General features: G+C 35.1%; 1 protein-coding gene across 3 annotated transcripts in view; it reads right to left on the bottom strand.

The window, feature by feature from the left end:
* Nucleotides 1-24,663, bottom strand: part of HTR2C (5-hydroxytryptamine receptor 2C) — a 336,239-nt gene that overhangs the window by 93,718 nt on the left and 217,858 nt on the right. For 2 of the 3 annotated variants that reach the window (XM_043458646.1, XM_043458645.1), the window contains one exon: nt 6,460-6,660. In XM_043458646.1, coding sequence (XP_043314581.1) covers nt 6,460-6,660 — 201 coding nt within the window. The remainder of the gene's footprint in view (nt 1-6,459; nt 6,661-24,663) is intronic. The other variant, XM_043458647.1, reaches the window with a different exon arrangement.

Raw genomic sequence — 24,663 nt, 5'->3', positions numbered from 1 at the left:
TTTTTTTTTTTTTTTGCAAAAATAAACTTCAAAGTATATTCCAGAAATCAGTGAATGGGTTAACCAAGGGAGAAAAGAAAGAGTGACATTTCTCTGAGTATACCATTTTCATACTTTTTACTTTTGGGACATTATATTAAGGTGTTTTTTTTTTTTTAAGTTTTTACATATTAAAAATCTCTGAGGTTTTATGTATTAAAAAACAAAGGCAACAAGATAGGGTAAATCAATACTGAATGTATACAAAAACCAAAACAATCCCTAACTGTAAAGAATTGGTAACAGAACCACATAGAAGAAAAAAATTCATCCTAATTCTAGCAGTTTGGACACAGAGCTTTGACCTATATCCTCAGTGGGAATCATTCTAAAGACAGAAAGCATTGTAATGCAATTTTAAATGTAGCATTTTATTTACTGAGTGGCATGAGGATAGAAATTCTGAAATGAATTTGTATATTGTAGGATTTAGAAAATATTAATAGTAAATAAATATATAGATGCTTTTGAGGACCACATTACTCACTGTGAGAAAAATGAGGAATAACAAGGAATTGGGAAAGTAGTGGAAGAGTCTTGTGTTACTGGATAGGAATTAAACACATAGATATATAGAAGTAACCATATCCTAGTAGCAATGCCTATACCAAGATTTCTTATTGGTTTATAAAACAGCTGACCACTAAAAAAGGGGGGGTTTCCTTGGATGAAATAACTGATTTTAAAACTGGGACATGGAAAAGAGAGGGTAAACCTGGTAAAATCAATGGCAGAAAGTAAGGAAATGCTCAGAGTACTGATGGGACATATCAAAGGGGTTCTCATTGGACAAATCTGGGATGACTTGAGCATCAAAATAATTAAGGATAGGAATGAATTAAGTTACATTGATTACAAAAGAATTCAGGAATCTTTACCAATACAAATAAATAACAAAGTGAGCAAGAAAATTCTTCCTTACAGTATGCCAACTAATAAAGAAAGGAAGAAAGAACAATAAAGTGAGAAAAATGATCAGTCTACAATCACATAATAATAAATGGTTCAGAGATGAGTCATCAGTGGATTCTAAGTCCATTGGGTCAAAGCTTATTGACAAATAATTTCTTAATTTACAAATGTATGTAGATTTTTCTGTTTACCTTTTGGTAAACATTTCTATTTCATTTGAATTTGAATTATTTTATGACTCCAACACTTGAAATTTATTGAGAATTAACTTATGGTCAAATATATGGTCAATTTTGAGAAATATTTCTTATGTAAATGACAGAAATATGTATTTTTAACTTGTTAATGAGTTCAGTTTTTTCATTGTCCTCATACAATCACTGAAAAGAGTGTGTTAAAATCTTATACCATGATTGCAGAATTGTCTGTCTTTACAATTCCGTCCATTTTTGACTTAGTAATGTTGAGGCCATATTATTACACATATACATGTTTATTATTCTGTGTCTTCCAAATGAACTAAATCCTTCATCATTATGAAGTAACTTTTCTTTAAAATTATTATTTTTTGCTGAAAAATATATCCTGGTAAATTGTTAACATAGCTACACAGTCTTTCCATTGGTTAGGGCTTTTGTGGAGTACCTTTTTAATCCTTTACTTTCCTTGTGATTTGTATATGCTTCTTATAAACACCTAGATTATTTTTTCAACTCTTGCCTGAGAGTCTTAGAATATTTACTCCTATCTACAGTGAATATACTATGGATATATTTGGTTTTAATTCTGCCATCTTAGTACATGTTTCTATATTTTGCCATCTGATTTGTGTTTCTTTTCTTTTCATCTTTTATTGCCTCCTTTTGGATTTATTATATTATTCTCTAATATTTTTCTATAAATTTGGAAGTTAAACATTTCTTCTCTATTAGTGATTACCTCTGAATGGACATGTTATACTTAGTCATCAAACCTTAATATTAAATATCATTTTTACTTTTCTCCTGAACAATGAAAAAGTTTACTTTCAACCCTCTCTTCTTATATGCTATTGTTTTGTGAATTTTAGTTTCATTAATATACTGAGATCCATAAAAAGTATTATTGTTTTATAAGTCAATGTTTATGTTTAACTTCACATTTACCATTTGCATTGCATTTAGTTGCTTCCTGCATCTCCAACCCTCCATTTGTGGCCATTTTGCTTTGTTTGAAGAATATCCTTTATTATTTTGTTAAGTAAGAGTCTGCTTTTGTCATGTTCTCTTAGTTTTTGTTTGTCTGATAATGTCTTTATTTCACTTTGATTCTTGAGTGATTCTATAATTTTGCTGAATATATGATTCTAATTTAGCATTCACTTTTTAAAAACTTTATTTTGTTTTAGGCTATAGCTGATTAATAATGTTGTGATAGTTTCAGGTGAGCAGTGAAGGGACTTAGTTATACATATATCAATTCTACATATATTGACACTATCATTTGAATGGTAGTGTTGAAGGTAGTGTTGAATGGTAGTTCTCACTGTTGTTGAGAAGGCATTCATCCAACTTATCATTGCACTACTGAACTGAACTTGATCTTTTTTTCTTTAAGGTTGATTTATATTTTATCTTTTTCTGCAGTGTCACTATGATGGCTCTAAACGTGGACTGCTTTTTATTCATTCTGCTTGAGACTTGTTGAGCTCTTTAAATGTGAGTATCTGTGTCTTTCATCAATTTGAAAAGCCATTATTTCTTCAAATCTTGCTTTCCTACCATTCTTTTCTCACCTTGTGGAACTCTTCTAATTTTATACTGTGTGTCTATTATCTTCTTATTTTCTCTTTTATAACCTTCCAATTTTCCTTGCTTCATTCATCACAGTTTCCTGTATCTGACATCCAGCAATGCTCTCTTAGCGTTCTCATCCAGTAATGCTTTCTCTTGTCTAATCTGTCTTTGAGTTCTAAAGTTTTCATGCTAATGTTTAAGTTCCACATTTTCTCATTGTTTATTGATTTTGTATCTTAAATGTCATGCTTTATAGTTTGCAGTTTCTTGCTGAAATATTTAAGTTCAGCTTATAATTTTCATGTGCTGTGCTGTGCTTAGCCACTCAGTTGTGTCTGACTCTTTGTGACCCTGTGGACTGTAGCCTTCCAGGATCCTCTGTCCATGGGTAGTTTCCAGGCAAGAATACTGGAGTGGGTTGCCACGCCCTGCTACAGGGGATCTTCCCAACCCAAGGATCAAACCCAGATCTCCCACATTGCAGGCAAATTCTTTACAATCTGAGCCACCAGGGAAGTCCAAGAACACTGGAGTGGGTAGCCTATACATTCTCCAGGAAATCTTCCTGACTCAAGAATCGAACTGGGGTCTCATGGATTGCAGGCAGATTCTTCAACAGCTGAGCCACCAGGGAGGCTCTAATTTCCATGTGCACACTACAAACAAAACACATTGTCTTGTTTTCTTCATATCGTCTTGTTTATTCTTTTCCAATGAGTCCTTCCAATGAAGGACTGATATTGAAGCTGAAACTCCAATACTTTGGCCTCCTCATGTAAAAATTGACTCATTGGAAAAGACCCTGATGCTGGGAAAGATTGAAGGCAGGAGGAGAAGGGGACAACAGAGGATAAAACGATTGAATGGCATCCCCAACTCAATGGACATGAGTTTGAGCAAGTTCCGTGAGTTGGGGATGGACAGGGAAGCCTGGCATGCTGCACTCCATGGGGTTGCAAAGAGTTGGAAATGACTGAGTGACTGAACTGAACTGATATGGTTCACGTCGTTTTGTTTCTTCATGTGCCTGTTTATCATTGTATTTCAGTTACAGGAATTAAAAGTAATTGAAAGAAACAATTTCAAGCCTAGGATTTTTTTTTTTTTTTCTTATATTAAGAAAATTAGAAAGGTCAAGAATATAAAATCACTTTATTCCAATTTCCAGGCTCAATATTTTTTTGGTTACATAGGTGACTTGAACGAAGCCTGAACTCCATGTCAATGGTGGTTTAATTCTGCTTCATCTGTATTTCTAGTGTACAGGCCTTTGGGATCCAAAAATAAGCTCAAGTCAGTTGACCTTTGCCAGGCTCATGAGATTAGAATGAGCTTCTCAACCTGTTATCACATCTTCAGGTTTGCAAATGCTTCATTAGCAGACATGACCCAAAAGTCATACTCATTTTTCTGGATTTCTGTCTTTCTGGATGTCTCACTATTTTATTATATTCTCAATGCCTATAATATTTTTTTCCATATTTTTGTTATCTTTAGCATAAGAATCTGTCTAAATTACCCAGGCTGTAATTGTTAGAAGCTAATGCTTTTGTAATTATTAGAAGCTAATTGGTGCTTTTGAACTGTGGAGAAGACTCCTGAGAGTCCCTTGGACTGCAAGGAGATCCAGCCAGTCCATCCTGAAAGAGATCAGTCCTGGGTGTTCATTGGAAGGACTGATACTGAAGTTGAAATTCCAATACTTTGGCCACTTGATGTGAAGAGCTGACTCATTGGAAAAGACCCTGATGCTGGGAAAGATTGAAGGTGGGAGAAGGGGATGACAGAGAATGAGATGGTTGGATGACATCACAGACTCGATGGACATAAGTTTGAGTAAGCCCTGGGAGTTGGTGATGGACAGGGAAGCCTGGCATGCTGCAGTTCACGGGGTTGCAAAGAGTCAGACACGACTGAGCAACTGAACTGAATTGAATGCTTCAATATTCTGATTTAATTTAGCTGTGTATTTCTTTTGTAAGCACCACAAGAATTAACATCTTCCTAGAGAAGCTCTTCAGGATGGAGATGGTAAAATCTGTAAACCTTTGAACATGTAGTTCAAATTGTGTATATAGGTTCACTTTTCTTTCTGGGAGATGTTTCATTGCTTTTTATCTAAAAGTGTGTGTGTGTGTGTGTGTGTGTGTGTGTGTGTGTGTGTAGCCACCTATAATAGAACAATCTTAAAACTTAAATTTATTTTATCAATAAACCCAGAGTCAAAAATCTTTCGATGATATCAGAAACGTGGTCTTGATCTCATAAAATTTACTGGAATCTTTTACAGAAATGTAACTTTGAAGAAGAATTATTTAATGAGACACTAACTGTAAATTTCAACTGGAAGAGAAAAAATAAAAGGAAAAAAAATGGATTGTAAAAGCCCTTATATGCCAATCAGTTAAATTTTGTGACTTGAATATTAGCGTCCCATCACTTCACGGCAAATAGATGGGGAAACAATGGAAACAGTGACAGACTTTAATTTTTTGGGCTCCAAAATCACTGCAGATGGTGACTGCAGCCATGAAATTAAAAGATGCTTAATCCTTGGAAGAAAAGCTATGACCAACCTAGACAGCATATTAAAAACCAGAGACATTACTTTGCCAACAAAGGTCCATCTAGTCAAAGCTATGGTTTTTCCAATAGTCATGTATGGATGTGAGAGTTGGACTCTAAAGAAAGCTGAGCACCAAAGAACTGATGCTTTTGAACTGTGGTGTTGGAGAAGACTCTTGAGAGTCCCTTGGACAGCAAGGAGATCCAACCAGTCCATTCTAAAGGAAGTCAGTCCTGCATATTCACTGGAAGGACTGATGCTGAAGCTGAAACTCCAATACTTTGGCCACCTGAAGTGAAGAAGTGACTCATTGGATGAGACCCTGATGCTGGGAAGGACTGAAGGCAGGAGGAGAAGGGGACGACAGAGGATGAGATGGTTGGATGGCATCACCGACTCAATGGACGTGAGTTTGAGTAAACTCCAGGAGTTGGTGATGGACAGGGAGGCCTGGTGTGCCGCAGTCCATGGGGTTGCAAAGAGTCAGACATGACTGAGTGACTGAACTGACTGACTGAACTGAAGGCATGCATATTTTAAATATAAGCTATAAGATGATCATTTTTCTCCCTTCAACTTCCCCCAAATTTTCAAAGAAACCAATAAATGTTTTTCTTTTTGTATAACCAGAATTCAAGGATATATTTAAAAACATGGGGGAAATAGTATATTTTAAGTAGATTAACAGTATAAATTTAGACATGTTTACTTTGTGAAGATTTGTATTGCACTATAAAATTTTCTACTGAAGATACAGAGTTAGAGTAAAAATGTTAAGATTAATATTCTGGGATAGATTTATCTTTTCCAAGATTTAAATGCTCTATTTTAAAAATTTAGACTTTTCCATATATTTTTGTCATCTTCAAATCATTTTAAATATCTCACAGGTATGTGTCTGTGTTGCAGAATTCATTGGCACTTTGACTCACAAAATAATTCAGCAGCATAAACGGAAACTTTACTTTTGCATATTCATATGCTTTACATTTCTTTCATTATTGTTAACCTAAATATCAGATAAATAGGTTAAGAATAATCATTAACTAGAAGAATCCCGATTAAACGCAAATGTTACCAGTCGACGTCTGTACGTTGTTCACAGTACATAATCCGAAAGTATTGAGCATAGCCGCTGCAATTCTACTGGCCAAGAAAGTTAATTACCTAAGGAAATTGCCCAAACAATAGCAATCTTCATGATGGCCTTAGTCCGTGAATTGAAACGGCTATGCTCAATAGGATTACGTATTGCTACATACCGATCCAGCGAAATAGCGCAGAGGTGCATGATGGACGCTGTAGAAAATAAAACATCTAAAGAAATCCAGACGGGGCACAAATATCTAGGTAGTGGCCAGACATAATCTGAAAGAGAACAGAGAGAAGACAAGAAGAACATGTTATGCATATTATACCGACCATAGTTTTAGTCTATTTTTTCTCATAATCTAAATTTTTAAAAGGAAATGAAATTTGGTAAACATTGTTTTTCCATAGTAATGATGATGACAATAACAATAACACATTCAGTGTTACATATATTATTTTTTATTGAGGCAAAACTTACATATTAATCATTTTAAGTTGTACAATCCTGAAGCATTTAGTCTATTCACATCATCATGCAACCATCACCTCTTTCTCGTTCTAAAATATTTCATCATTGCAAAAGGAAACTGCTACCCATTAAGCAGTCACTCTCCATTTTCCCATTTTTCGCCCCCCTACCCATCCCCCTCCCCAGCCCCTGAAAATTTCTTATTTGCTTTTTATCTTTTGAATTTAGCTAATCTGGGTATTTCATATAATCAAAATCATACAGCAAGCAATCTTTTGTGTCTTACTTCTTTCACTTAACACAGTATTTTTAAAGTTCTTCCATTTTGTAGCTTCTATCAGTACTTCATTCTTTTCTATCACTGATGCTCTTATCAGTTGAGATTTTTTTGGGATGGTCTTGTAAATGGAATTGTTTTCTCAATTTCATTTATGATTTGCTCATTTCTCCTGTAAAAAGCTATAATTAATTTTCATGTATTAATCTTGTATCCTTCAACTTTGCTGAATTCATTTATTATATCCATATTTTTGTGTGTGTGTTCTTTAGGATATTCCATATGAAACATCATGTCATCTGTGAAAAGTGCTAATTTTATTTTTTCTTTTCCAGTTTCCCTCTGCCTTTTATTTTCTTTCTTGTTTGATTTCTCTAGATAGAATTTCCAGTGCAATGTTAAGTGTCAGTAGTGAAAGCAGATGTCTTGTCTTTTTCCTGATCTTAAAGAGTAATCTTTCATTCTTTCATTATTGAGTTGGATGTTAACTGTGGGTTTTTCATAAATGCCCTTTACATGTTGAGAAAGTTTCCTTTTATACCTAGTTTGTTGCATGTTTTTATCATGAAAGAGTGATGGGTTTTGCTAAACACCTTTTCTCTATCAATAGAGATGATTGTGTGCTTCTCTTACCTTCATTGTATTCATGTGATGTATTACATTAATTGACTTTTATATGCTAAACCATCTTTCATTCCTGGGATAAGTCACACTTGGTCATGGTGCATAATATGATGCCAAATTTAGTTTGCTTTTGTTGAGGATTTCTTGCATCTATATTCAAAAGTGACATTGGTCTATACTTTTCTTGTAATCTGGCTTTGGTATCTGGATAACGCTGGTCTCATAGAAAGAGTTACAATTATTCCCTCATCTTTTATTTTGTAGGAGTTTGAAAAATACTGGTGTTAATTCTTCTGTTAAATGATTGATAAAATTTTTCAGTGGAGCCATCTGGTCCAGGACTTGTCTTGCTGGCAGGTTTTTTGATTATTGATGAAATGTCTTTACTTGTTATCAGAGTCTTTATTTCTTTTTTTTTTTTCATTTATTCTTATTAGTTGGAGGCTAATTACTTTACAATATTGTAGTGGTTTTTGCCATACATTGACATGAATCAGCCATGGATTTACATGTATTCCCCATCCCGATCCCCCCTCCCACCTCCCTCTCCACCCGATTCCTCTGGGTCTTCCCAGTGCACCAGGCCCGAGCACTTGTCTCATGCATCCAGCCTGGGCTGGTGATCTGTTTCACCAGATAATATACATGTTCTGATTCTGTTCTCGCAAAACATCCCACCCTCGCCTTCTCCCACAGAGTCCAAAATTCTGTTCTGTACATCTGTGTCTGTTTTTCTGTTTTGCATATAGGGTTATCGTTACCATCTTTCTAAATTCCATATATATGCGTTAGTATATTGTATTGGTCTTTATCTTTCTGGTTTACTTCACTCTATCAGAGTCTTTATTTCTTCTTGAGACACTTTTAGTAGTTTGCCTGTTTCTAGGAATTTGTTCATTTCATTTAGCTTATGTGATTTGTTGGAGTACAACTGTTCACTTATTATTTTATAATTCTTTTAATTTCTCTAAGTTCAGTCATAATGCCCCTCACCACTTTCATTTTTAATTTTAGAAATTTGTATCTTCTCTCTTTTTTTCATAGTATTTCTAGTTGAAAGTTTGTCAACCTTGTTGACTTTACTGTGCCTTGAGTCTCAATTTCTCCATTTTTTGAAGTAGAGTTTATAGTTTTGCCATATACAGAATTCTTGGTTGACAAAATTTTTGTTTTTGCATGCTTTAAATATGCAATATCACTGCCTTCTGGCCCCCATGGTTTCTAAAGAGAAATTCATTATTAATCTTGTTAAAGATCCCATATAATTTTGACCATAAGTCTTGGTGTGGATCTCTTGAAATAATATGTTTATAGAGTTCATTGAGCTTCTTATACATGTAGATTCATGTCTTTCCTCAAAGTGTGGGAAATTTTGGCCAATATTTCCTTAAATTTCTTTCTGCATGTTTTCCCCCTTCTCCTCCTCTTCTGGCACTACCATTATACATGTGTTAGTAAACTTGATAATGTCTCATGTGTCTCTAGGGTGCTGTTCATTTTCCTTCATCTTTTCTCTATCTTCTCCTCACACTGGTTGATCTCAATTGATCTGTCTCAAAGTTCTTCAATTTTTCCTTCTTTCTGCTCAGTTCTGCAGTTGAATCAGTCTAGCAAATTTTTAACTTCAGCTTTTGTATTTTTCATCCTCCAAATTTTTATTTAATTTCTTTTTATAATTTATATTCCTTTATTGCTATTCTTTGTTGAGGTGACATTATCCTTATTTCCTTTAGTTCTTTGTCCATGGTTTCCTTTGGCTATTTGAGCATTTTGAGAATTGATTTAAAGCCTTTGTCTATTTAAGTCTAATGCCTAGGTTTCCTCAGTATTATTTTCTTTTTTACTATGAAGGAGTCATACTTTCTAGTTTCTTTGCATTCTTCTTACCTTTGATGAAACTTGAATACTTTGAACTTCATAATGTGGCAACTCAAGAATTTAGATTTTTTTCCCCTAGACATGCATGATTCAGAGGTCAGCTAGAGATTTAAGCAGACTTTATGGTTCCCCAGAGAAGAATCTGTGGTTTGCCCTATCTCTGTCCTTTCCTAGATTCTCCCTCAACTTTTAGTTTTGAGATTTCTTCAAACTCTGTCTTCGGTTCCTTTGAGCTACTAAAACTACAGATTTTGGGGAAGTTAGTATTTCACCTGGCATAGACTGCATCTTCTTCTTTGGCTAATAAGTCATGAAATTTGTAAACTCAACCAGTGTTGTTCACTTCTTCCAAGTCTTAAGAAACCCCAGAATCTTTGTTTTAGGTTTTTCTCCTGTACATTTAGAGTTGTTTTAGTATTGTGTTTAGAGTTGATGGGCTTGCCTGATAGCTCAGTTGGTAAAGAATCTGCCTGCAATGCAGGAGACCCTGGTTCAATTCCTGGGTCAGGAAGATCCTCTGGAGAAGGGATAGACTACCTACTCCAGTATTCTTGGGCTCCCCTTGTGGCTCAGCTGGTAAAGAATCCACCTGCATTGCGGGAGACCTGGGTTTAATCCCTGGGTTGGGAAGATTCCCTGGAGAAGGGAAAGGCTACCCACTCCAGTATTCTGGCCTAGAGAATTCCATAGATTGTATAGTCCATGGGGTTGCAAAGAGTCAGACACGACTGAGTGACTTTCACTTTCACTTTTTATTGGCAATACCAGAAGTGTAACTAACAACCATTGGAATTCAAGGAGCAAAACAAAGAAATCAAAGACGTTATTAAGAATTATTCTAAACAAAATATTGATAAATGTTCATTTCTGTTCATCATTATCTTGTAATCTCCTCAGATTGTATCCACCCAGAAATTGACTGTTTTGAGGGTTTGTGTATTCTCAACCTGTTTCATTTGCAGAAATTCAGTTCAGTTCAGTTCAGTCGCTCAGTAGTGTCCAACTCTTTGCGACCCCATGGACTGTAGCATGCCAGGCCTCCTTGTCCATCACCAACTCCTGGAGTTTACTCAAACTCAAGTCCATTGAGTTGTTGATGCCAGAAATTACATTTCCAATTTTGTTTCAAATACACAAGTATCACCTGACTGCCATTATGTGGAGAATTGTGTTGCTATAACCACTGGAATATAAGATGCATTAGGTCAATGTTCTCTGTGTTTTATTTTTCTACTAATTAATTCATGATACATAGGTCAATGCATAGCACAAAGCAGGTATCCAATAAATATTTATTAAATTTGTAAACGAATATATCCCCCTCAACAGATTATAACATAACCCTAAATCCAACTTCATCATGCTGTGCTGTGCTTAGTTGCTCAGTCATGCCCGACTCTTTGTGACCCCATGGAGGTAATCCTCAAGGCTTCTCTGTCCATGGCGATTCTCCTGGCAAGAATACTGGAAAGGGTTGCCATGCTCTTTTCCAGGGGATCTTCCCAACCCAGGGATTGAGCCCAGGTTTCCCATGTTGCAGGTTGATTCTTTACTGTCTGAGCCACCAGGAAAGCCCAAGAATACTGGAGTGGGTAGCCTATCCCTTCTCCAGAGGGCCTTCCCAACTCAGGAATCAAATCAGGATCTCCTGCATTGCAGGTGGATTCTTTATCAGCTAAGCTATCAGAGAAGCCCCAACTTCATCATATGCCAATATACATTCTCAATAGGGTGCATATCCACTTTGCAGATCCACTATCTAGTCAGTTCTCAGTTCTCAGCAATTACACATTTAATAATGGCAAAAATGGCAATAGCTATTATATAGTATCTTATACCAAGCACAGTGTTAGCAGTGTTAGGTATTTCATTTTTAGTTCTAATCCATATAACTGTAGTATCAACTCTACCACCCTACAGTGTGAGGAAAATGTGTCTCAAAGTTTCAGACTTGTTCAAGTCTACAGAATTTTGCTCCAAATCTGACATTTTTTTCCGCAAACACAAAGGTACTTCCTATCACCATTTATTAAATAATAAATACAATTGTGTTTTACAATACAGGACAATATTCCTTGTGCAGGTTTTTCAAGAAGTCTACTTCCAAACCTATAAGACAGCAAAATCCAAAAACAAAGGGAATGAACAAGCACCTAAAGTAAAAACTATCCCAAAGATAGCAATAACAGAATGAGTTAAATTATTCATTATCAAAAATAATTGCAGAAAACTTTATCTGAATTTGTGTAAGCCAAGTTTTCTCAAACTTGTCTGATTATAACTATTCCCTAAGGTTTTTTTTTAATCAAAAATGTTTTTGCTGGATTTCACTACAGACATTTTAATTCAAAATATTTAGAGTTTCAGTGAAAATTTAGTTTCTGTTTGCCTTTGTAAGAAGACAAATGTATTTTTCAAGTTGTCTCAATGGAACTAAAGTGTATTTTCTTTAGACAAATTTCTGAGAAGAAATATGTGAAAAGTTTGTTGGAAATTGCATAGCAAAAAGGCCATATAGCATAATTTCCATGAGGGAGGTCAGTTAGTTGAATGAGATAAAATCTTGTTTTCAGAAGCAAAAATTGCATAGTGTTTCATAAGATATTTTCCTATATTCACCCATTTATTTATTCAAAGATTACATCAGCCTTAGTAACCAAAACTCACAGGCATCACCACCAATATCGATAATAATGAAAAAGACTGAATAACAGACACTGTAAAATTTCAGTTCATTTGTTCAAATGAAAAAATAAAAGGGATTTATTTCTATGAAATGTTGGAGATAACATTTGCTTGGTACAATAAATATTTGTTACTTGTTTAAAGGAATAACCCCATCACAGGGGAAATGGCAATTTTCCAATATATGATTATGATTAAGAAATGTGGAATGTTGAACTGTAAAATAATCCCAAAGCTAAAATGGAAATGAGAAGTTATAATTGATGTTTTTAAGTTAACATATATGAAAAGATGACCAAACGTAAAAAAAGTTTAAAAATTTCATCAGTTCATTTCATAAAATAATATAGTGTCAGTATCAAAACTTACAAAATACTGAAAAAATGAGACTAGAGACAAATAGCATTCATTGATATAGATTCAAAATTACAAACAAAATATTCACAAATAGAATTCAGCAAAGAGTAAAATGAGTAAAACATCACAGTAAAATAAAATTTAGTTCAAGAATGTAATGATAATTTAATATCAAAAATCTGCCAATATAGTCTCTTATATTAACATTTGTAAAGAAAGTTTATGAGCTTTATTCTTAAGAATAACTTTATAAAATGCTATAAAATACAGGAGCCATTCCTAATTAAAACTTTAATTAATTATATAGAGATAAATAGAACTCCCCCTTAAATTTGATAACTTACAAAACCCAAGAACAAATATAAACAGTAATGCATTAAATACATTTCAATTACATTAAATTTAAAAATTGGACAGGGCAGAAATTTACAGAGACTTTAAATCAGTACCATAACCATACTCAATGAAGGAGGGGTGGATAGTCTTGAAATTAACAGAAAGAGAACTTCACAAATAAGAAGTAGTACTTATGAAAAAGAAACAAATGAAGAGTTTAGAGCTGAAAAAAAATAAGAAAACAAATCACTGTGTGGGCTCAATAGAAGAATGGATATGATAGATGAAGAGTCATTAAAACTGAATGTAGATCAATAGGAATTATCCAAATGAACAAGAATGAGAAAAAATTAAAACTAAATGAGCACAGTAGGAACTATGGGACAACCAATGAAACACACCTAACATTTATGCCTTTGAAATCTGGAGAGAGGAGATATTGGTACAGGAGAAAATTATGTGAAGAAATAATGGGCTAAAATATTTCATATTTGATGAAAAATAAATCTACAAATTTATGAAGTTCTGCAAAACCCAAATGGTTAAACCAAAGAAAATCATACCTAAACACATCATAATCTGGTGAAAACAAAAGATAAAGAAAAAAAATTCTTGAAGCAGCTGAGAAAAATGACTTTTTCATGAGAGACCAGAAGGTATAATCACAATTTGGAATTTTATGTCCAGTGAAACTATCTTCAGAAAATGAATGTAAAATAAAAAGATTTTCTTAGTAGAGGAAACTAAGAAATCGATTGCCAGGAGACTTACTTTAAACAAATTTAATGATGTTCTTCAGAAAGATAGAAAACTTATAAACTTTAAGAATAAATGAGGAACAACAGAAGTGTTAAACAGTCTGGGAAAATAAAATAATTATTTTTCTTTTCTTAGGTCTTTAAAAGATATGTGACTGTCAAAAACAAAAATTATTACATCATCTGAGAAGGTTCTCAATGTATATAGGTAAATTCCATATTATAATTAAAACAAAGAGGCAAAGGCTTAAGGAGCTTATATGGTTGTAAGATTTTTATATTCACTTGAAGTGAATAAAATATTAATTACAAGGAAATTATGACAGGTTAGCTATGTATATTTTAATCTAAACACAATCATTAAAATTTGTACAAAGAATATAGCAAAAAATCAATATATCAATGAAAATGGAATAATAAAATAAAATGCAAGACCCACCAAATAATTCAGAAGAGGAAAAAAAGTAATTAAAAAGAGAAGGGATAAATAGAAAATGATAAAATAGTAGACATAATTCCAAACAAATTAATAACTGCATTAAATGTAAATGATATAAGGTATAATTTGTATCAATTTAAGGAACTAGCCATGTTGGATTAAAAAAGTATAAAAATACCATATACTGTCTATGATAAACCTACAAGTTTAAATATAATGTAGATAGGTATACAGTAAGAGAATGTAAAAAGATAAAATCTGTAAATACTAATCAAAAGAATGCTGGGGTTATATATTAATATTAGACAAAGTAAATTTCATATCAAAGAATATTACTAGGGATAACAGAGACCATTTTATAATGATAAGGGTGTCAATTCCTCAAGGGGATATAACCATACTAAATATTTATGTACCTAATAGCAGAGCTTCAAATTTCATGAAGCAAAAAAAAATAGAAAAGAAAGAAATCAGAAGTACAATCACTACACACACACACACACATATATACAATGGAATATTGTTTCATCTTCAAAAGAATGAAATTAAGATACATGCTACAACATGGAGGAAACTTAAAGACATTATTCTTAGTGAAATAAGTCAGACACAAAGGGACAATTCCACTTACATGAGGTTCCTAAAATAGTCAAATTCACGGAGACAGAAAGTAGAATGGTAGCAGGTGGAGGAAAGTAGTATGAGGAGTTATTGTTTAATGAGTTCAGAGTTTCAATTTGGAATGATGAATTCTGGAAATGGATAGTGGTGATGGCTTCACAATAGTGTAAATATACATAATGTTACTGAAATGTATGTTTAAAAATGGTTAAAAGGATAAATTTCATGATATATATATATATTAGCAAAAAAAAGTAAATAGCACTTTTCCAGCCACCTTAGAAGCCCTTCCATGTGGTCTGACTGAATAGTAAACACTTCACCTCCACAAATTAACCACAGTCCTGGTATTTACAGTAATCAGTAACAACATTTCTTTATAGTTCTATAAATAAAGTGTGCATTCCTTAGTGAGAAAAAAGTACAATCACAATTATACTTGAGATTTCAGTATCTTTTCCTCAGTAATTGATATAACAAGCAAACAGAAAATTACTAATGGTATGAAAGAACTGAACAGCATTAAGAACAAACTACAACAAATTGACATTTGCAGAACACTCTATGCAACAATGATATATACACATACTTTGCAAGAGTTCATGGGAAGAAATACAATAAATTAAATCTTAAGAAATTAATATAATTGATATTATACAATGTATAATTCTCTGACCACAACAGAATAAACCTAAAAACCAGTAACAAAAAGATCCCTGGAAAAAGTCAAAGTATCTGGCAATTAAACAACACAGTTCCCCACAATTCATGTTTCAAAAAGGAAGACAAATTATATTAGAAAATAATTTGAACTAAGTAAAAATTAAAGCATCAAAATTTGTGTGATGGTGTTAAAGCAGTACTCAGAGGGGAATTTCTAACATTAATGACTTATTTTATAAAGGAAAAAAATATCTCAAATCCACGATCTATGCTTCTATATTAAATGGACAAAGAAGGGTAAAAGTTAAATCCAAAGTATCAGAAGAAATGAGGTAATAACTACAAAAGCAGCAATTAATGAAATTGAGGAAATTCAATGACATCAAATGAAATGAAATGAAATGTTGGTTATTTGAAAAGATTTTATAAAATTGATAAACTTTTAGTCAGATTGAAGAATAAATAAAAGTAGAAGACACAAAGTACCAATATCAGTGATGAAAGAAGAAATAACTCTGTAGACTCTACAGATAGTTATAAGGGGATTATAATTATAGACAAATATATTAATGCATATATATGGAATACTGGAAAATGGTATTTATTTGCAGGGAAGGCATGGAGACGCAGATAGAAAGAATGGACTTGTGGACACAGTGGGGGAATAGAGGATGGGACTAATGGAGAAAGCAGCATAGCACTACCATGTGTAAAATAGATAGCTGATGAGAAGTTGCTATATAAAAAAAGGAGCCCAGGCTGGCACTCTGTGATGACCTAGAGGGATGGGATGCAGGAAGGGGAAGGAAGCTCAAGAGGGAGGCGATATAGGTATAATTATGGCCGATTTGTGTTGTTGTACAGCAGAAATCATCAAAACATTGTAAAGCAATTTTCCTCCAATAAAACAAAAATCAAGAATGATTTGTCCATAAATTTTGTAGGGTTTTGGAGTCCTTAGACATGAAATCACAAATTTTCTGAGCAATGCACTGAGGCAAGGATTTCAGTGGAGAATGTGCTCCTAAGAAAAAATGAAAACAACAAAAGAAGGATACAAGTGCTCTAAATCCCCAAACCTGAGTCAGCCTTTTCCTCAGCCTAACATTGGCTCACTTGCACTCTGTGAAGACTGCCAAAGCCAGGACAGTTTACTAAAAACTTAACCCAGATTTGAATTCATCTGAATAAAGACTTTTTAGAACTCCAAAGTCTTTTTAGATGGCCAGTCTTTTAAGTTAAGGACCAGTTCCACCCTAACTTAAAGTCTGGAAAACTTAATGGAATCCTAGGCTGTCACTCAAGTTGATGCTATTGACAGAATTGACTGTCAGCAACATCTCTTATAGATCAGTAATTTCCATACACAGGTCCATGGAGAAAATTGAGAAATTAAGTATAACAATGTAATTTTAATAAGGCTATATTTGTTCCATTTAAATATATTTTATTAAATAAATAAATTCAATAAATATACGGACTTATTTTTTTTAATTCTAAAATTATCCTCCTTATGGAATCCAGAAATAGAAGGGTCTAGCCCATATGATTGGCTGAATTTTGCTTTACTATTTTATTCCTGATCCCATGTTTTTGAGGACTCAGAACATTCTTGATGTTTCCTATCACTTTGCCCTTGACAGAGTTCCCTGGATATCATTGCATTCTGCATCTTACATCAATTATTTCTTCTAAATGTTTTCAGGGAACGCCATGAACTTTCTCCCTTGTAATCACACCCATCCCCTTGCAATTTGATTCTTTTCTGATACTAGACTGTGTTTCCACCCACTTGAACTTGATTTAGAATTACTGGATCTTCTTTTGCTTCTGAAATTCAGACATTTAAAAAATTTTACCTTGTCACTCAGACCTGAAATTCTGGACTACTTTTTAGGCTATAACCTTTGCTTCTTTCTGCAGTAGAAAGTAAATTCTCTCTCCTTCTATCTACTCTGAGTAAACTGACCCTAAGTAAATTTGTCCAACTACTAAACTCCACTACCTTGGTAGTGCTGAGAGGAGGAGCTGCAATTCTGGAGGCATTACCTGTATGCTGTAGAGTTGCTGGCAACTCTGCAGGCCCTTCTCTATCACTAAGTCATGTCTGACTCTTTGTGACCCCGTGGACTGTATCCTGCCAGGCTCCTCTGTCCATGGGACTTTCCAGGCAAGAATACTGGAGTGAGTTGCCATTTCCTTCTCCAGGGGATTTTTCCTGGCCCAGGGATCAAATCCTTGTCTCCTGTATCTCCTGTACTGCAGGCAGATTCTTTACTCACTGAGCCATCAGGGAAGCCTTCATCTGCACACTAATATAGTTCAATGATTTCCTATTGGCCCCGGGCTTACAGATCCACTCAAACATCACTGTCTCTTACAAGCCAAGGTCATAGAACACAGTACTCTACCCTCTAAGGAAGACCTGTCAGAATGCCTCTCTAGCGATGTAGTTCAGCATCTGTACTTCCTTGGCACGTAGATTTTATGCTTCTGCAGTGAGGAAGAGTGGTGTTTTCTGGTATATGTCCTGACGATGTGGGCTGGGAGATGGGACATCCTACATATGCAACCAGCCAGCCCCCCTTAGTATAAAATAAGGATTTCCTGGCAGCACTATGCAGGATGTTCAACCTCCCCGCCCATGTAAAGGTTAGCTGCTGCATCATGAAGTTTTAGTTTCTGTCGAAGGGCTTCTTGCTTGATGCATCTTTGTGTGAATCATTTCAGGAAGACCTCTTCCAAACTGGTCATCTGTTCCCGGTGAACGGGCTGTGATTACTAATAGCCTAAATGATCTAGAAGGTTGGTAACTGATAACCTACCTCATACTCAAACTTAAGCCTAGTGTCGCTAACAATATAATTTTCCATCAACTTAAATTAAAAGATAAAATTCTCTTGACATGCATGCCAAGATATATCACGGGTTACAAACACTCTCCAGTTCCACTCCCAATTCTGTCAACCCTCATGAAATAAATAACATAAACCTCTGAATTACATAATCCATTCTAAATAATATAAACATAGACTTCTTATACTACAGTAGAGGCAATTCTATTCCTCAAAGACCCTACTCGGGCTATATACACTTATTCCAGTTATCCAAGGTTATCCTAGTTGAAATTAACTATCTTATATGTATCACAAGTTATTTGCAAAAAGCATAGGTCTAGAAGCAACATCCTGAGACTCACTGCTCCATGGCTATGCAATCTGATCACCATACTTTGAAATAAATAAACTTAGCTAAAGACAGACTCTGTCAGCCTCGTTCTTTTAGCTGAACAAATTTTGCTTTATGTACTATCTTATCTCAAGCCTCTCAGCTCTGAGAACTTCTATACCTGTAAAAATTCATGAATCTTCAGTTCCACCAGCACCTAACACCTGAAAGGTTCAATATGATGTTTAATATCTTTTAAAAAACATCCTGGACTTGCTCCCCTGAAATAGTCCTTTAACCCATCTACCCTGGAGTTTCCCACATGATTTGCAATAGAGCTAGTTACTTTTGAGTTGACTTCAAGTCTTTTCCTAGGGGAATATGGCAAAGATTTCCATTTCTTTGTTGATATTTTTTTCCAGGGAATGGAAGACTCAACAATTTCATGTATCTTGGGTGGGAAAGGGAGAAGGACAAAGAAGAAATAGTGAGTATTTTCCTGGAGCTCTCTGCCTAACCAAGTATACATTAATGAGAATTTTTGTTATTTGTATTAGGGGCTCTACTCTACTATAGTAAGTATTAGGTATTTTTCATTTTCAGTCGTGTCTGACTCTTTGCGACCCCAAGGACTGTAACCCATTAGGCTCCTCTGTCCATGGGATTTTCCAGGCTAAGAATACTGGAGTATTGTCCTCCAGGGGATCTTCCTGACCCAGGGATCGAACCCCCATCTCCTGCACCTCCTGCCTGCATTGGCAGGCGGATTCTTTACCACTGAGACACCTGGAAGGCCCACTCTAGCACAGTAGTGGAAGAAAAAGAAACAATGCACATAAGGGAGTAAGATATTGTTGTGGTTTTAAATTTATGCCTCTAGATTTTTTTGGTCTTGGCTTCATTTTAATACATTAAGTTCACCCATAATGTGGTACTTTACATTCCAAAGAGAGGAAAAGCCTATTTGTGTCATTTATGTAAGGTGATTGCTAAATCAATAGGAGAAAATATACTTTAAAATGTATTAAGTATTCATAATTTATCATCTTGATGATACTAGCAGGATTAAATTTTGATAGTTCTTAGATACTTGAGTGATAAGTATCATGACCACCCCATCATTCTAATGTTCACTAAAGACCAAAGTAAACATAAAATGTTCTTTCGAGTAAATTTTTAATAACAATGCTTTAGATTTCTATAACATATTCATTAATACTAAAATGCACTTTTTATTAACAATTAGTATTCCAAATAATGAATAACTCATCCCTAACCAGGAGAAGACACTGGCAACCCACTACAGTACTCTTGCCTGGAAAATCCCATGGACAGAGGAGCCTGGTAGGCTGCAGGCCATGGGGTTCCTAAGAGTCGGACACGACTGAGCGACTTCACTTTCACTTTTCACTTTCATGCATTGGAGAAGGAAATGGCAACCCACTCCAGTGTTCTTGCCTGGAGAATCTCAGGGATGGGGGAGCCTGGTGGGCTGCTGTCTATGGGGTCCCACAGAGTCGGACATGACTGAAGTGACCTAGCAGCAGCAGCAGCAGCAGCATCCCTAACCAAATAATTTATCATTAGAAATGTTTAGGTCAGTGTTTCTAACTTCTTTGGTTGCTACTCTTTAATTTACTATTTGGTGGGATACATTTTCTACAATACATTTAGGCTAAAGATATAGGACAAAGTCTACAAAATCAATTTACTTTTATCTTATATTTATATGTTAATATTTACTAAAAATCTAATCAAGTCTGAATTAATTGCTACTGATACTAGTATTGACAACACACTGCCAGATACTTGGCAGATTTCTTAAAGCCCTGACTAGGAATCATGGTTTTAGAACACTCAAAGTAGCAAGGTCAAAAAGACACCATCTACAGCCTTATTTAGAGCACCTTAGTAACTGCTGTTTGTGAACTTATAACCCATACTCATTATCTGCTCTCTCTAGTTAGTAATCCTCTTGATTATTTGCAGTGAATACCCAAAGGCTTGGAAATACATCTTCAAGTGAACTCCAGGTATTAACCTTGAATGCCCCCATGAACTCCCTTCTTTTACATCACAGGTTGAAACCCATACTTAATCAGTACTTTTCATATGACCAATTTTCAAACATCCCACATCCTAAGGTTTACTAAAGCTTTTTGTTTTTTACTTATTCTCTATTCAAATGGTTCACTCTGCAGAAAAATGAAAATATATTAAAAGTTACTGTGAAATTTTAATTAACAGAAAACAGAAACTCCTTCTAAAGCTTCTTAATGGGGACCAGAGAACAATATTGGCAATACTAAAATACAATTTCGTAAAGACAAACTCTCTTTCTCTCTCTCTCTATGTATATATATACATGTACATATAATGACTAAAATATTGTGGTTTACAATGAAAATATTGTCATTTAAAAATATTTCCCTAAAATTTCACAAGTTTGCTTTTAAAAAACACAAAACCAGCGACAATGTGTTTCAGGAGCCAAGTAATGAAGTAACTACTATATTGTAAAACAGATATGTTCTTTTCATAGTAATACATTACTCAAATTATTCATTTGAATTGTTAGTATTGTAGATATATGTTGAAATGAATTTTAGGAGAACTGGTATATTTTATTAATTTAGGGTTTATTCTCTCCTTTGCTCCAAAATAAGTCTAAGGTGTTTTACCGATGTGGCATTGAAATATGTATTTAATAAATATTAAGTTCTTAATACATAATAGGTAGATGGAGATAATGATACAGAAGGCAAACATTATATTTGTTCTCATGATTTTATAGTATAGTGAGAAATATTATAAGATAGAAAACTAAACTGGGCAAAATTCACATGCAGCAATTGAGAGAAGAAAGCCGAAGGAAAAACAAAACCAAGAAAGCAAGCAAAAACTTAGGATTTTTGAACGGCATTTAAAGCCAGAGAATGGCAAATATTTTCTGTAAGGGGCTAAATATGTATTTTAGTCTTCGTAACTACTCAACTCTCCTTTGGTAGGGTGAAAGCAGTGATCCTTGAAAGAATAGGTATGACTATGTTCAAGAAAACTTTATGTATCATTAGCTGTAGCCAGCACAATTTGGCACATGGATATAGTTAGCCAGTGCCTGACCTTGAGAGCTAGGAAGGGGGAACTGATGTGGTTGAGGATTGATGGAGATGATTTAGTGTTATCTTCAATGCTGCTGCTTGGCATTATCAGGGATAGAGCTAATTCTCTCTATATTAGGGTCAGGTTGGGAATTGAAAAAAATAATCCAGGTACACAAAAAAGATTTCTGTTTTAGCTGCATAAAATGAGCATGTTAGTGGGGATCCTAATTAGATTTTTGAAAAACATTAGTATTAAAGAGAGGGAAATTTAAACAACATTTCACTCAAGTCACTAAGAAAATTTCATGGTGAATCTGAACATTTGAAGTTTCATTTCATTAGGTACTGAGATCCTCCATTTTCAATAGAAATCAAAGGCCTGTAGTTCAAATGAACACAGGCTCATACACATGTATCCTTCACTTTACACAAAGTTCTTGATCAGGCTGAGGAAGTTCCCTTCTATTTCTACTTTGTTCTTTTTATCACAAAAGGGGGTTGGATTTTATTGAATGCTTTTTTGAGTCTGTTAAGGTAGTGAGGTTATTTTTTTTTCTTTTATTCTGTTAATAAGCTGCATTATATTGATTGATTTTCTCTGCTGGGGCTGCTGCTAAGTCGCTTCAGTCGTGTCCGACTCTGTGCGACCCCAGAGACGGCAGCCCACCAGGCTCCTCCATCCATGGGATTTTCCAGGCAAGAGTACTGGAGTGGGTTGCCATTGATTTTCTCAGGTTGAACCAATTTTGCTTTTTGTTTTTTCTTTTTTGCTGCAAAAGTTTTATTGTTTCCATTTGGTGCAAGGATTGGGCGAGGCTCCAGGATGGTTAAAAATCTGCCCAGTGGATGCAGAGAGAGGCTTCAGGTGCAGCCCTGACTCCAGAGGGGCTCCTCAAAGACCGTTGGGCTCCTAGTGGTGCTGGAGGGTGAACCTTTCAAAGAGATATTTGCCCAGCCCAACCAGGGGACCAGCCAACCTGTGGAGGTTAGTCAGGTGGTTGCCATCTACTTGATGAGTTTCAGCTATTGGCTCAGCTCCCACCTTCTCCCCACCCTCCACTACTCTGGCAGCCTGTTGGGGTGGGGGGGGGGATGGGGCTGATCAGGTAGTTGTAACCTACTTGATGAATGTCAACTGCTCCTCCAGGAAGCGGCTCTCTACAAAGTCACAGGGATGGAGGTCTGCGGGGGGCCGAACCCAAGACATGAAGGTCCACAAGGGCCTGGCTCAGGTTCTTCTCCAGGGCTGTGGCAGCTTCCTTATTGTCCAGAGTTTTATCCCATTCATCTTGGGATGGCTTCTGCACATCCTAGAAGAGGGCATGGGGTACCGTGCTGGTTTTCCACCTTCAAGAGATGTTAGGGGCCCTGCTCCTTCTTGGCCAACTCAGAAAAAGTGGCTCACACTGTCCAGAGCCATATCCTGGCAGTGGAAATAGAAGCCCATAGAGAGGTAGGTGTAGGGGGACCCAGATGCCATTGACCCCGTGGTTGATGGTAGCCTCCACCTCAGTGAAATAATTCTGAGGAATCAGGGCTGTTTGGTCATAAGGAGTTAAGCTCAAAATATGGTGTTGGCTAGTCCAGTGGCCGAGGATGGCTGAGTGGCTGGTTCCAGAGGTTACAACTGGAAAAAAGGTTGGAGGGTGGTCGGCAGCTGGAAAAGGGGGCTGTCCCTGGGTCCATTCTGTCCAAACACTGTTGAAGCAAGAGACAGATCCACGGTACCACCTGAGAACACTGCCCCAATTTTGCATTTCTGGGATAATACCCATTTTGTTGGTGTCCAACCTTTTTCATATCTTGCTGGATTCCATTTGCTAATATTTTGTTGAGGGTATTTGCATCTATATTCATACAGGTTATTGATCTATAGTTTCTTTTTTTTTTTTCTTGTGCTACATTTGTCTGGTTTTGGTATCAGGATAATATCAGTTTCATAAAAAGAGTAGGAAAGAATTCCTCTTTTTTTTTTAAATTTTTGAAAAAGTATTCGAAGCATTGGTGGTAATTCTTCCAGGGACTCACCAGACATGTCAAACAATGACAACTGTCTGGAAATGAGGCTCTGAAGGAGTTTGCTAACTCTGGTCCGCTCTGGTAGGTATCAGGCTGCTAGTTTACACTGAGATTGCAGGCTCTTGGTTTTCAAGGCTACCCTGGAGCCTGAGAGGGGTCATGAAATTAGGCAAGATAAAATGCTACAGAGACTGCTGTTCTAATAAAAATTCAGTCATTTTTCTTGACTAAGCACTACCTGGCTTGCTTTAAGCTTTTAGGTAACTTCCAGAGTCCCAGATTAGTTGATTCTGACAGTTTTTGTAAAATTTCTTGTTGCTTTTAATGAAGAGAGAATTTTGGAAGGAATAAAGACTGATATTCACCTGTAATTTGTGTTATTAGCACATCTTAAAATTTTATAATCTGATATAGTTTAGAAATTGTAGAAAATTTTTCACACAGATTGTATTATTAATACAGAGAATGGAAATGGTGATTTTGAATGGAAGTATGAATGAGAATATGGGAACATCATATCCATATTAATTATCCAGTATCTAGGGGATGCATTATATACTATTCTTATAAATAAAACTATAGGTATATTTTATAATAGAGTATTTTAACATAGTTGTCTCAAATAGTTTATATCAATCATTGCTTTATCTTATAATATTGCTTATGTTTGTTCCTTATTGCAATTCTTTTATCCCAGTCTGTTTTACATTTTAAAAAAATTATTGGAATATAGTTGATTTACAGTGTTTTAGTTTCAGGTGTACTGCAAAGTGATTAAGTTATACATATGTATATATTCATTCTTTTTTGGATTATTTCTCATATATTTTACCACAAAATATTGAGTAGGGTTCTCTGTGCTACACAATAGGTCTTTGTTG

Source organism: Cervus canadensis, chromosome X (genome assembly GCF_019320065.1).
Source record: "Cervus canadensis isolate Bull #8, Minnesota chromosome X, ASM1932006v1, whole genome shotgun sequence".
Taxonomy (NCBI): Eukaryota; Metazoa; Chordata; class Mammalia; order Artiodactyla; family Cervidae; genus Cervus; species Cervus canadensis.
The sequence above is the reverse complement of the archived record's forward strand: the minus strand, read 5'-3'. Positions and strand labels throughout refer to the sequence as shown.